We start from the raw sequence: 12,603 nt of genomic DNA, 5'->3' as shown, positions 1-12,603 counted from the left end.
CAGAGTCTCCAAATCCTTGGTGATAAAATAAGAACAGAAATTTCTACTTCCTGCTAAGTCTTTGGAGATAACCTTTGTGATAGAACGAGTGTCAAGCATGAAAGGGAGGGACAGGGAGAGGGCAGGGGCCTCGGGCCGCCTAAAGCAGGGTACAGTCGTGCTGGGGGGGGGCGTCTCTTACAAAATTTCTTTAAGCCTGAGTTCCCTCACCAGTCAGACAGAACCGTGCCATCCTACAGGGCTGGGGTGGGGGGCTGGTCCCACTCAGCATCGTCTGACAGGCGCTTGGCCCAGGGTCTGACACCCAGAAGGCACTCAGGAAATGCCAGTCTTCCTGCTTCCTCCACTCCTTATCTCCTGTGCCAGAGTCCCCTCCTTGAGGACAGGGGCACTAGGACACAGGCTTCTGCTAGTCCTATGTGCCCTGTGGGTGGGCCGCACAGCTTGGCTGCCATCCAGGCTCACCGCTGACCCTGGGCTCTCTCCCCTCAGGGCCCAGATGGGCAGCAAGGACAAACTGGACTTCCTGGAGCCAGAGGGATGCCGGTGAGCACAGAGTCTCAGAACAGCAGGAAGCTGTGGCATTGTGCCTTCACACCTCTCCCTACTCACCTCACTGTGTTTCTTCCCTGCAGGGTGAAAAGGGACCTCAGGGAGAGAAGGTGAGTCCCAAGGCCCTGTGGTCAATACTGTGGGGAAATTAACCACCCCTGGAGCCCCACCCTTAAGGGAACCTTTACACATGGCGGTAGCTCTAGACTGGAGGACAGAGGCTGAGGAGTCGTCCCAGTCTCCTTGCTACTGCCAGCTCCCTGGTTCTAGGAAGCCGGGGCCCCAAACATTTCTCACTTCACTTGATTGCTGGCCCGGGGCACAACTAGGATACCAGGAGACCCAAAGAGCTCTAAAGGCCCCATGGGGGTAGCTGCACTGGCAGATGGGGCCTAAGTCACAGGCCAGGGCAGGCACTAAGCTGGGGAGGACCAGTGGTGAGAGGGCAGAAAGGCAGGGGGCTGGGGCCCGGCTAAGGGGAGTGGGAGGGCAGCGGCCAAAGCCGCAAGAGTCCCAGAGGCAGAACACCTGTGTAACTGCAGATGCTGAATGTAAACTGAAAGCACGAGCAGTAGCACCCAGCCGCCGGGGGCCTCAGGCCTCCCCGTGTGGCAGGAGCCCCGTGTACGTCCATCCCTGCCATCCTCCTGACCATCTGTGCATTTGGTGCGATCACCCTCGTTTTACAGATAAGGTGACTGAGACTAGAGAGATTGAAGAGGTTTCCTAAGGGCACAGTCGTCAAGAGGCAGATCCTGGATTTAAACCCTGGCCTCTCCATCCTAGAGCCCGTGCTGCCTCCTAGATCCTGGTTTCCAGAAGGTCCTCTATCCTCGCCCCACCCCCACCGACAAAAGCTCTTGTCTTTTCAGGGCGAGCCTGGAGAGTGTTCCTGCCCCTCTCGAGGGGACCCCATCTTCTCTGGCATGCCGGTGAGTGGCTCTGAGAGCCCTCCCCCCCTAGCCGGGGGAGAGGCCTGGCTTCCTGTGTTGGTTCAACATGCGAGCCCCACCCCCTTGCAGGGCTTTGCAGGGGGGCCCCAGCCAGCTGCCTCCCCACGCAGCCCTGCGCTTGGTGTGGACGTTGCCTATAACCTCTCCCTTCTTTTGCGACTCCCACTCCCACCCAGGGTGCTCCGGGACTTTGGATGGGCAGCTCCTGGCAGCCGGGCCCGCAGGTGTGTGTCGCTTGTCTCCTCTGTCTCTCCACTTGTCCGCCAGCGCCCCGTGGCTTGCCCACCCTGATGCTGACACCCCCAGTGGTGGGGCAGAACTTTCTCTGGGGTCTGATGACTTCTCCTCTCCCTCAGGGTCCCCCTGGGGTTCCCGGACCACCTGGCCCTCCTGGAATGCCCGGGCTACAGGTAAAGGGGGAGAAGAGAATGGGAGTCTGGGAGGCAGGGAGCCAAGGTGGCCGTGCTGGGGCTCTGTGCTGGCCTTCACTCAACACTTGCGTGTGCCATCCTCACGGGGGTCCCTGCTCCGCAGAGCAGCATGGGGGGCGCCCACTGATCCTTTAGGGCAGGCTAGGGACAGTCTCAGCCCTTTCTTGAGGAACGCCCTGCTATGTGCTTGCCTGGGCACCCTACTGACCCTCAGGCCAAGCTCAGGCCTCAGTCAGCTGTCAGGAACCCAGGATCTGGATCCAACAGTCCCTTACATCAGCCTGGCGCGCCCCTGGTTTGGAGCAGTGTGCAACATTCATTCACGCGAGGAGGGAGGGAGGAAGACGAATTAGGGCGTGGGGTCAGAAAGTGGGAGGAGGGCAAGGACGGTGTTGGAGAAGAGTGTTGGAAAGAATCCAGACTTAGAGGAAATGAGTGAGTAAGCCCATGAGGGAGAGCATTCCTGACAGCAAAGGTTCGGGGGCGGGACTGTGCCTGACAGTTGGGGGAGTAGCAGGGAGGCCACTGACAGTGAGGGGAGAGCAGTGGGAGTGGAGATCATTACAGCATGGACCTCATGGGGCTTTTGTGAATTTTAAACAAGTTAACGCATGTGAGATGTGTAGAACCACGCCTGGCACACAGTAAACGGTTAGACGGCATTAGCCAACATTAGGCCGGTGCCCATGATTATTTTATATCCGTTCCCTCATTCGCTGGAGTCTCACGTCAACTCCAGTAGGCAGATGGCATTCTTCCTAAGTCTCAGCTGGGCAAACGGGCTCCGAGGGGTGAAGTATCTTGTCTGAGGTCATCCGGCTCAGAATTGGCAGTGCTGGACTGGGCTTCCCCAGCGCCCAGCATTTTCTCTTCCCTGCCAATGCTCTGCGGGACAGCTCCCCAGCGGCTTGCACGCCAGGCGCCATTCTCTGAAGGTCCCAGGAGGGACAGACAGTAGCTTCTGCATGTCTGGCTCCCAGCGCCCGAAGAAGCAGAGCAGAGTCCCATGGGAGCTTTTCACAAACTACTCCCCTCTTCCCCCCCCCGCCCCGGAGATCTGCCACATTTCCCCCGCTGCCACCCCGGGGGTGAGAATCTGTTCTGGTGAGTCCCCACGGCTGATGGGAGTCTCTGCCGGGATCCAATTCTCTCTGTCTCATCAAGAGCTCAGAACGAGAGCCAACTCTCCGTTCCCCCACGGGCCAACTGCACATTTACCAAGTGTCCCCGCCTCCTGCTGCACCACCAGGAAGCAGGAATCTGTCTGCGGGGGTCTTGCAGTTTGCTTGGGGAAGCATGAGAGTCATTTCAAAGTGACCCATTAACACGCTGATGGAGTGTGAACCCTGCCAAGACATGCTGAGGGAACAAGGCAGAAAAGAGTGACTGCAGAGTCTGGTCCCAGGCACCGGAGTCCTCGCCCGGTGCCAGTGCGGGAGACCAAGCCAAAGCTGCCACTAATAGGCACCTGCCCCGTATCAGGCAAGATACAGCTCTTCCTCACCAGGTCGGCCCTGCAGTCCTTCTAAGGAAGGGAGGGCCCGGCAGCTCCCCCCGTCTTCAGGCTCAGAAACGGGCCCAGAGATAGACAGCGTTTATTTGCCTAAGGAATGAAATCTCCTGTCGTCCTCCATCCATGCCCCAGAAGGGGAAACTGAGGCAGGGAGGCCAAGCCACGTGCCTGAGGCTATACAGTTAGCAGCCAGTGAGTGGGTAGCTCTTGGCTTCCAGGGCAGAACAACAGGTGGGACCTTTAGTTCCAAGAAGGCAGGGAAAGAAAATCACCAAGTATCAGGCTTGAAGTCACACACACCGGCAATGGCAAGTGGGGCGGGGCGGGGGCATAATTTAGGTGCATAAGGATAACGACCAGGTTCAAGGCGTTTTCCAGGCACCGGGCACTGTCCTGAGCACATTACCCCGTGAACTCACTCGGGCCGCAGAAGGACTGGCACAGGAGCTTGCTGGAGGGAGGCTGCCCTGGGCCTTGGTAGAGCCTGGCCTGGAACGGGGAGGGCTGGGGGGGGCAGGGGGAAGGTGGCCATGTTCCATCGCTGGGAGCTGGGACTTGAAGGGAGGCCAGATCTCAGAAGGGGTCAAAGAAGAGCAGGGTGTGCAGCGGTGCATTCCCTCTAGCGTCTTTAATGTATGCTTCCTCTGTAGCTGGGGATTGAGAAGGGAACACACTCCTGGCCCCCCACAGGAGGTATTTAATATGCCAATATGCACCGTGAGCCTGCAGGGGCCACAGGGAGTCTGGGTGGCAAACAGGTCACAGGAGTTCCTCATCACCCCATGCTCTCCTTTATGCCTCGCCATAGAGGATCGCTGTTTCACAGATAAGGAAACTGAGGCACAGAGATTTTTTTTCCCCCAAGTAAGCTGCTGGAGGTTTCCCAGGTAGCTGGGGTTCCCACCTGCCTAGGTCTGGCTACGTACACGAGTATTGTGGGGAACGTCTTTTGAGGAAGGTTCTGGAATCCTGGTTAAGAGAGGGTTTGGAGCCAGTGGTCCTGACTCTGAATCTCACCCCTGCACTTTGCTCATCTTGTGACCTCGGGCAAGTTACTTAGCTTCTCAGAATTCTTCTTCACCATCTTCTTCTTCTTCTTCTTCTTTTTAAGATTTTATTTATTTATTTGGCAGAGAGAGAGGGAACACAAGCAGGGCGAGTGGGAGAGGAAGAAGCAGTCTCCCCACAGAGCAGGGAGCCTGATGCGGGACTCCATCCCAGGACCCTGGGATCATGACCTGAGCCGAAGGCAGATGTTTAACGACTGACCCACCCAGGCACCTCCTCCCCGTTTTAAAGATTTTATTTATTTATTTGACAGAGAGAGAGAGAGCCCAAGTAGGCAGAGCGGCGGGCAGAGGGAGAGGGAGAAGCAGACTTCCGGCTGTGCGTGGAGCCCGATGTTGGGCTTGATCCCAGGACCCTGGGATCATGACCTGAGCCAAAGGCAGAGGCTTAATGACTGAACCCCCCAGGCGCCCCCTCTCAGAATTCTTTGTTCCGGCTTTAAGTTGGGTGTGATACCACCTAGCTCACCAAGAGCTCTGTGATTCAGCGAGATCAGATAGGAAATGGACACAGCACAGAAAGGATCGTATTTACTATGTGGAAGCCTCTTTGCCTGGTTTCTGACGTTCCTCTAACATGTAGGAAAAACTTCCTGTTGAACTGCTCCTGGGGGTCCCCCTTTTGGGCCTCCTCCACATTCCCCACAAATGGTCTGGAGATTCTGAGCTAAGCATGGATGCCAGCCTTGCATCTGCCGGGCTCTCTGCGCTGCAGGAAGGGAAGGGACAGGGGGCTGGTGGGCATGAAGCAGGGCGGCCTTCAGGCTCAAGAGGAGTCCACTCACTCGTGTCTCTTCTTGGCCACAAGGGAGTACCTGGAAACACCGGTTTGCCTGGACAGCCCGGGCTAACTGCGGAACTGGTAGGTACCAGCCAGGGTCCCCGTGCAGCCCCCTCCCTGCCCTTCCCAGGATGGAGCTGGCCATGCCAGCCCTCTTAGCTGCAGCGCCGGCCCTCGTCCCTCCCTCCTGCGAGGCAGGGAGAAGCCAGGGTGGCATGTGTCTTCCCAAGACCCCACCTGATCCCGTAAGTCTCCGTCCGCTTTCCCGCTCACCTGCCTGAGCCCTCCTGTCTGTCTCCTGCAGGGTTCCTTACCAATTGAACAGCACCTCCTTAAGGTAAGAGGGGAAGAGGGGAGGAGGAATGGGCAGGCAGAGTGGTCTCCTAAGGGGATCGTTGCAGGAAGTGCTCAGCAACACACAGGGAGAGCAGGGGGAATGTCCCTTCTCCAAGCAGCTGTCTCAGGGGGCCTAGCACGGTGCCTGGTGCGTAACAGCGCCTCGGTCTTCTTTGCTGAATGAATGTTTGGAGGAATCCTGCCAAGGTAGCCCCATGGTGGATGTTGTGGGCAGTTCCTGCCCCAAAGCCTGCCCACGGGAGCCACCAATGAGGCCCTGTACCATCCCGGTCCCACCAAGGCAGGGTCCAGCAGCTTCTAGAGCAGGGCGGGAGGGCCAGAGTAGAGTTGTGGGGTCACCCAGCAGGGAGATGTGGAGGTTACTTATGTTCTTGGACGGGACTGGTTTGGGAGCCTGGAAGAAGGACAGATTGACCAGAGGACCATCCAGAAAGAATCCAGGGAGGAAACAGGATTTCAGGAGCAGTTCTGGTGGTATAGGAGAGGGGATCTGAAGTCCCGGTTGGGTCAGCCCGTGCCAGTGCTGCCAATGGCGTCAAGACCACCCTGAGGGCTCTGGCTTGGTCTGGCCTCCCAACCTAGGCACCAAGGGTGACATGGGCTTCCCTTACTCCGTCACCTCTGGAGACAAGACCTGGATCCTCCTCTCCTCCAGCTCAGCATCCTCTGGGGTCCCTCCAGAGGCCCCCTGTCCTGGCCACCCCCTTCTAGTACCGGCTGGCCAGTACCCTGGACCTCCCATTTACCCCGTGGGTCCTGGTCAGGCCAGAGCATGGGCACTGCCTTCCCTGTCCCCGCTCTGGACAGCAGATGTCTCCAGAAGAAGCTTGTAATCGGGTTCACCTCCTGACAGCAGCTACAGGTTGGATCATGTGAAGTGTGGCAAGGAAACCCCGGTTCTTCTCCCTGAGGCTCCTGGCAAGCTGGGGATCCTCCAAGTCCTGCCCCTGGGCACGGGATCACATGACCCCAAATGCAGGATTTGGCATGTTTCTGTGTCCCATGTCATCTGAACGGCCTTGTGGAGGACCGCAAACTGGAACGGAGCATGGTCTGGGCGAGGGGTCAGATGGCACCCCAGAGGAAGCCTGGGCCTGCGGATCGAGTGCCAGCTCTGGCCTCAGCAGAGCAGGGTCCAGCACGGGCCCCCACTTACCAGAGATGAGTCGCACTGTGTTTCCGAGCATCGGCTTTCTCATCTCCAGAACGATTACAAGATTACCCGCCTCATTGCACTGTCGGGAGTGAATGCGATCACGGGCAAAGGTCTATTACAGTGGCCGGCATCATGGGTGCTGAGCCCATGCCAACCATTATCCCCAGGCTGGACAGTGAGCAGTGAGCGTGGAGTGGGAGCTCCTGCCCAGGGGCCCAGGGACACCCCGCCATGGATGGGCAAACCGGGGAGCCCGTGACAGTCAGCAGCCCCCAGGATAGGAGGGCAAGCCCCATCCCAGAGGGTGTCTGTAAAAGGCCTGGCTCGGCCTGCGGCTGCCCCGTTGCTCCCTTGGGCAGAGAAGCGGGTGTGCGGGAGCTGGCCTTCCCAACCTGAATCCTAGTGGCGTGTCCTCACAGCGGGGGCCGGTTGCAGGAACAGCCGGGACAGATGGTCCCTCCGCGGGCCCCTCCGCCTCCTCCCACACGCCTGTCTGGAAAGTGGCTTTGGCTTGGCCCCACAGAGCTGCTTCCTGGAGGCAACTCAAAGCCAGTGTTGGGATCGGGTCCCCTGAGGATGGAGCAAAGCTGCCGCAGGGATGTGGCTGGGGAGAGAGAGAGAATGCGGGCGGGCAGGGTGCCCTGGCTGAGTTTGGGGTGGGGTTCCCCCATTTGGCCCGCCCTGGCCTTCTGGGACCCATGCCCTGCTGCCCTCTCCTCTCTCTGTTCAGAGCATCTGCGGGAACTGTGTCCAGGGGCAAATAGCCCGCCCCGTGGCGCTCCTGGAAAAAGGAGAGAAGGGAGACCAAGGTATCCCTGGCGTGCCAGGCCTGGACAGCTGTGCCCGGGTAGGAGGCTGGGCTGTGGGGTGGCCTGGGGCGGGGGGAGCGCCCGGCTGCCTCACCTCACGGAAGACCTCCTGTTGTCCCCCCCAGTGCTTTGCAGAGCGGGAACGCCCAAGAGCTGAGGAGGCCCGGGTGAGTGGACCCGTGCCTGGTCTTCCTCGCCTGTGCTCCGGGCCCCACAGGGAGGGCCCCAGCTGCTCAGCTCACCCTCCCCGTCCCACTCCAGGGAGACAACGGTGAGGGGGACCTAGACTGTGCTGGGAGCCCTGGGCTGCCCGGTCCTCCAGGACTGCCCGGCCAGAGAGGAGAAGAGGTAAGACCAGTCCCAGGCCTCGTCCGGGCAGGGCACCAAGGGGGCTGCTGACTCCACACAAGCGGCCCTCAGTTCCTTGGGGGCAGTTTTGTTCCTGCCAAACATCCTCCTGGGCCCTCTGGGGGCTCCCTGTCTCTTGAGAGCCCTTCGGGGGGCCTCCAAGTCTCAGGTCACCTGGCACCTCTCATGGCTCGGTGTCCCTCACTCCGCTGGTACCCAGGCTGCTCTTGGCCCGGGGGACGCCCTCCTGCCCCCACAAGCTGCTCCCTCTGCCCGCAGCTCTTCTCCGGGGCCTGCTCCTTACCCTCCTTCCACTCTGCTCAGAGATCACCTTCTCAGGGAGACCCTCCCTGACTTCTCGGAAACTGACCTCCCCCAACACCACCCTTAGAACCCCTGGTCCCCTCCACGCAGTGCACATGTCCCCCTCTGAAGACCATGTATTTCATTTATCGAAGAACATTCCACATGCATCTACTGGGCACCACGTGCCGGCCCGGGTGTGTTTGTTACTGCTCCCCTCTCCCCTAGAGCATCAGTCCACACTGCAGGGATTTTTATGTTTGGTTTATGGCTCTGTCCCCAGCACCTGGACTAGTGCCTGGGGCATAATAGCTGCTCAATAAATGTTTGTTGGATGATTGAATGAACTGAACAAAAGGTTTAACATCAGCTAAAACGGCCCTGCTTTGCTATCCACCGCCCTCTGTGGGCGCTGGCAGCGGTGAGCTGGGAGGAAGGCCGCAGAGACCCTCGGGCTCTGTGGAGCCTGAGCTGCTTCGTCCGTTTCTCTCTACAGGGTCCGCCTGGCCTGAGGGGCTCCCCGGGTCCTCCAGGCCCTATTGTAAGTATCCGTGCTTTCCTGGCCCACTTGAGAAGCTCTTGAAGGGGTCGTAATGCCCAGACTCCATTCTGCTGCCTTGTATCCGGGAAGCTGGACAGGGCAGAAGGAGGGAAATCCTACTGCCCGCCCCTGTCCCTCATCGGAGCATCTGTGGGGACTGTGGACTCCCACTACCCCACCCAAGCCCCTGGTACTGGCCTGCTCCATCCCGCTCTGTTGGGGGTCCTGCTTCGGGGAGGCCCTCCGGGGCACACCCTGGTCTCCCCATCCCCAGCCCTATGGTGTTCTGCATGGGGGACCCAGGATCCCCTGGCGAGAGGGCCTGTGCTTCTGGCTCGTGGTCCCAGCTGCCAGGAATGTGTGCGGCACCCCGACCAGATCTCTGCACGCCTCCATGCCACCAGTCGCTACGGGGGCCAGGGGTTAGGATGGAACAGCCCTGCGTCGCTCTGTAGGGCCATCTCTGGGACGCGTCGACAAAGGCCAGGCCAGGGATGTCTGCCCTGGAGTCCTTCGTGGCCTTGCTATGGCGGGAAGCTAGAAGTGACCAGGAAAGACTGGAAGAACTGAAAATGCTTTCCTTGGAGAAGAGGTGGCTGGTGGGAGCCACCTTAGAAGCAGGGAGCCACCAAGCTGGAGGCGTCTGGAGGTCAGGTGGCAGGCGCGAAGGGCTGGCGCCTGAGCAAGGGCGTCCAGCTGGACTCGGGAGGACTCGGCCAGGGCCCTTGACTCTGGGGGCTGTTTCTCATCTCTGCTGATGGCGGAGCCATTCTTCCCGGAGCCAAGGGGGAGGGGCAGATGTCTTCAATTGAGTCTCTTTTCCAGCCGCCTTGGAAATATTCCTGTGACCTCCTCTCCCCCTGACCCTCTGCTCCAGACGATGCCCAGGGTTACTATGCCTATGAGTTGTGACCTGCCTGTTTCTCCCACCAGGGCCCCCCAGGTTTTCCTGGTGCTGTTGGCTCCCCCGGATTGCCTGTAAGAACCTAGCATTGCTTGACCTCCCCTCCCCACCCCCCATCCCCCCGACCAGCCTGGTCTCTGTGGCTTTTGCTTGTCTCCCTCCTTGTGGAGCCCTCGCCCCCCCTCCTCCATGTTTGTCTTTGTCCCCCTGCAGGCACATAACGACACGGGTTCCCTGCGGCCCCAGCGGCTTGGACATCTTCCCAAGTCTCTGACTTCTTTCCCTTTTCCCTTTTTCTCCCTCTGCTCCAGCTTCTTTCATCTTCTCTCTCTCCACCCCACTTACAAGCTCCTTTCTCTCTCCCCCAATGCCACGTCACTCCCCCACCAACCTCACCCGCTACCCTCCCCTCCCCGCCTTGGAGCTGTTTTACCTTCTTATTTGAAGCTGGTGCCTTCAGGGGCCTCTTGGTTCCTCCCTTCTCACTTCTGCCTCCTGCTTCTCCCACCTTGGCTGTTGACTGAAGATTTGCTGGAAGTAGTTCTTGGGGCCCTGCCAGGCACCTGGCACAGAGCCCGGCAGAGATGCCAAAGCTTCAGGGCCCCACATTGCGGGCTGGCACAGGTTGCTGCCCCAGTGCTTGGCAGGGCCGTCCCGAGGCACCCCAGGGATCCGAAGGTAGCCATGCTCGCTCCTTTCCCATCGTCCTAGAGGAACCCCGCAGCTTCCTCCTCCGCCTCTCCTCTTCCTCGGTTCCGGGCCCCGTCTGCTGCCCTGAGGCTGGGTGTGTGATGCCAGCCAGCGGGGTTCCTGGGTGTCATGGGGCCCGGCGCCTGGGTGCCGGGCGCCGTGGCCTGCTTCTTCCGCCAGGTGTCGTTAATTGCTCTGCCTTCATCGTCGTCGTCACAAGTGTGTTTAAATCATCCCTGTCCTCACTGTTGCTCCCTCCCGGGTCACGGAAACTAACCTCGTTTGTCAGATTTGGTGTTCTTGGGGCCTGGTTCCGCTCCTCCCAGGCTTGGCGATGGAGGCTCAGGGAGCAGGGCCCCTCCTTGTTGCAGCTCCATCTGTCCCCACGTCCTCATCCTGGCCGGACCTTGTCTGTTTCTGCTTGCTTGGGTGAAGGGGCCATCTGTCCGTCTAGCCATCTGTCTTGTGTTGTGGAAAGGTTTGGGCACCATCTCTTGAGGGCACGAGGGAGAAGGGGCAGACCCAGCCCCTTAATGCTGTGGCAAATCCACAAGGGTCAGGGTGAGGACTTCGGGATGGGGGTTCTGGCTTCGATTGAAAGTCCTCTCCCTTTCCACCCCACAAAGTGACAGGGACGGCTCCGGAGGGAGCAGTCTGTTCTGGGGGCCTGCCTGAGTCTCTCCCCTGCATCCCTAAAAGGAGGTGGCTTGGGGCTAGGAGTGTGGGGGGGTACAGGTAAGTGTTGGCTCTCCAACGACACATTTTGGTGGAGGAACATCATTGTAGGGATTCCACTCTTCACAGTTGTCCCCCAGGGGAGCACATATGTGTCAGACTCCTGAAGGTACAGCCCCGCCACTTACCAAAGTAGGGCACACCAGTGACTGTCACCCGCCTGAGAGGCACCCTCTGAGGGTCCCCTACCTGGAGGGGGGCATATCTTCATAGTTACCTGTCTTGGGGGCTTGCTCTCAAGAGGTGCCCTGATATGGCACTCTAAACCTCTCAAAGTTACCCTTCTGGGGTATAACCCGTGGTCACCTTGCTGGGGACCGTAAGTGGGGGGCAATCAGCAATGCCCAGCTCTGCCTGGACGGGGACAGAAGGCTGCAGGGTAGGCAAAAGGAGCTGGGGGCTGGGTGGGGACAGTCCTCCCCTGCAGGTTCTCATGAATTTTCTCTCCAAGGGTCTTCAAGGAGAACGAGGCCTCAGGGGCCCGACAGGAGAGAAGGGGGAACCGGTAAGAGGGGGCCAGCAGGGGAAGGTGATGGATGAGGTGTCCTGGGGAGGCAAAGTTGGGGCCCCCAGGGATGGCTGCTGAGTGGAAGATGGGAAGGGGACTCCTTTTGCAATTCGCTGCCCCTGGTCCCTCAGATCGGGGATTTTACACCCCCTTGGGATCAAAGGAGGCTCATCTCCGTGAGCCCTGACCCCCTGGAAGAAGCAAACGGCCTGACTCCCACCCCGGGCTCAGCTCCCAGGGTCCTGGCTGGGCTGGCACTTGTCACCCAGCCCCAGGCTCATGGTGGTGGTCTCCGTCAGAGGAACCTGGGCCTTTGGGAGCTGGCCCAAGGTGGTGGCTATCCTGGGATGGGTGTGGGCCTACTCAGTTGGCAGCTTGGGCATCCTGGCTACTGCTACTCTTTTTGCCCAAGGTAGGGGGGAATCAGAAATGTGGGGGAGGGGCTGGTCCATAATGCCTCTCTTTCTTTGTAGGGTCCTCCAGGGCAACCTGGTTACCCAGGTGCCATGGGTCCCCCAGGACTGCCTGTGAGTAAGGGGATTCTGGCTCTGAGCCTGGTGGTGGGGGTGAGGAGAGGGCCAAGCTGATGCATCCCCCAGGAGACTCCCTCCCTTCCAAGCATTTCAGCCTGTGCTTCTGCCAGGCCGTCTGTCCATCCGTCTGTCTGTGCAGGCTCCCCAAAGCTGCAGTGGCAGAGCAGTGTGGCCCTGTAGTTCCACTGGGGAGGTTGACTGTGGCCACTGCACCCAGACCCCAGAACTGAGCTCTGCTTCCTGGAGTCGGTGGGGGTGTGGGTAGGAGAGGCAAGGAGACTCCAGGAAGCCTACCCCCTACCCAGGGCTGGAGGCTGCTGGGTGGGCGTGTCCCCACGTTCCCCGGAGGGGGCCATGGCAGCCGGTGGGGAGCAGCCCCCCCTGCTCCCCCAGCCGTCATCCTCGGTGCCATCTGCCTGGAA

General features: G+C 59.7%; 1 protein-coding gene across 2 annotated transcripts in view; it reads left to right on the top strand.

Moving 5' to 3' along the window:
• The window catches only part of COL16A1 (collagen type XVI alpha 1 chain), a 49,474-nt gene that overhangs the window by 21,411 nt on the left and 15,460 nt on the right, over positions 1 to 12,603 (top strand). The window contains exons 39-52 of one of the 2 annotated variants that reach the window (XM_032864020.1): positions 493 to 546; positions 636 to 662; positions 1,425 to 1,484; positions 1,682 to 1,729; positions 1,862 to 1,915; positions 5,325 to 5,378; positions 5,602 to 5,634; positions 7,541 to 7,657; positions 7,745 to 7,786; positions 7,881 to 7,967; positions 8,767 to 8,811; positions 9,745 to 9,789; positions 11,592 to 11,645; positions 12,122 to 12,175. In XM_032864020.1, the coding sequence (XP_032719911.1) occupies positions 493 to 546; positions 636 to 662; positions 1,425 to 1,484; positions 1,682 to 1,729; positions 1,862 to 1,915; positions 5,325 to 5,378; positions 5,602 to 5,634; positions 7,541 to 7,657; positions 7,745 to 7,786; positions 7,881 to 7,967; positions 8,767 to 8,811; positions 9,745 to 9,789; positions 11,592 to 11,645; positions 12,122 to 12,175 (774 nt within the window). The remainder of the gene's footprint in view (positions 1 to 492; positions 547 to 635; positions 663 to 1,424; positions 1,485 to 1,681; positions 1,730 to 1,861; positions 1,916 to 5,324; positions 5,379 to 5,601; positions 5,635 to 7,540; positions 7,658 to 7,744; positions 7,787 to 7,880; positions 7,968 to 8,766; positions 8,812 to 9,744; positions 9,790 to 11,591; positions 11,646 to 12,121; positions 12,176 to 12,603) is intronic. The other variant, XM_032864021.1, reaches the window with a different exon arrangement.

The sequence above is a fragment of the Lontra canadensis genome, unplaced genomic scaffold, assembly GCF_010015895.1.
Source record: "Lontra canadensis isolate GAN:19392208 unplaced genomic scaffold, GSC_riverotter_1.0 scaffold25, whole genome shotgun sequence".
Classification (NCBI taxonomy): domain Eukaryota; kingdom Metazoa; phylum Chordata; class Mammalia; order Carnivora; family Mustelidae; genus Lontra; species Lontra canadensis.
The sequence above is the reverse complement of the archived record's forward strand: the minus strand, read 5'-3'. Positions and strand labels throughout refer to the sequence as shown.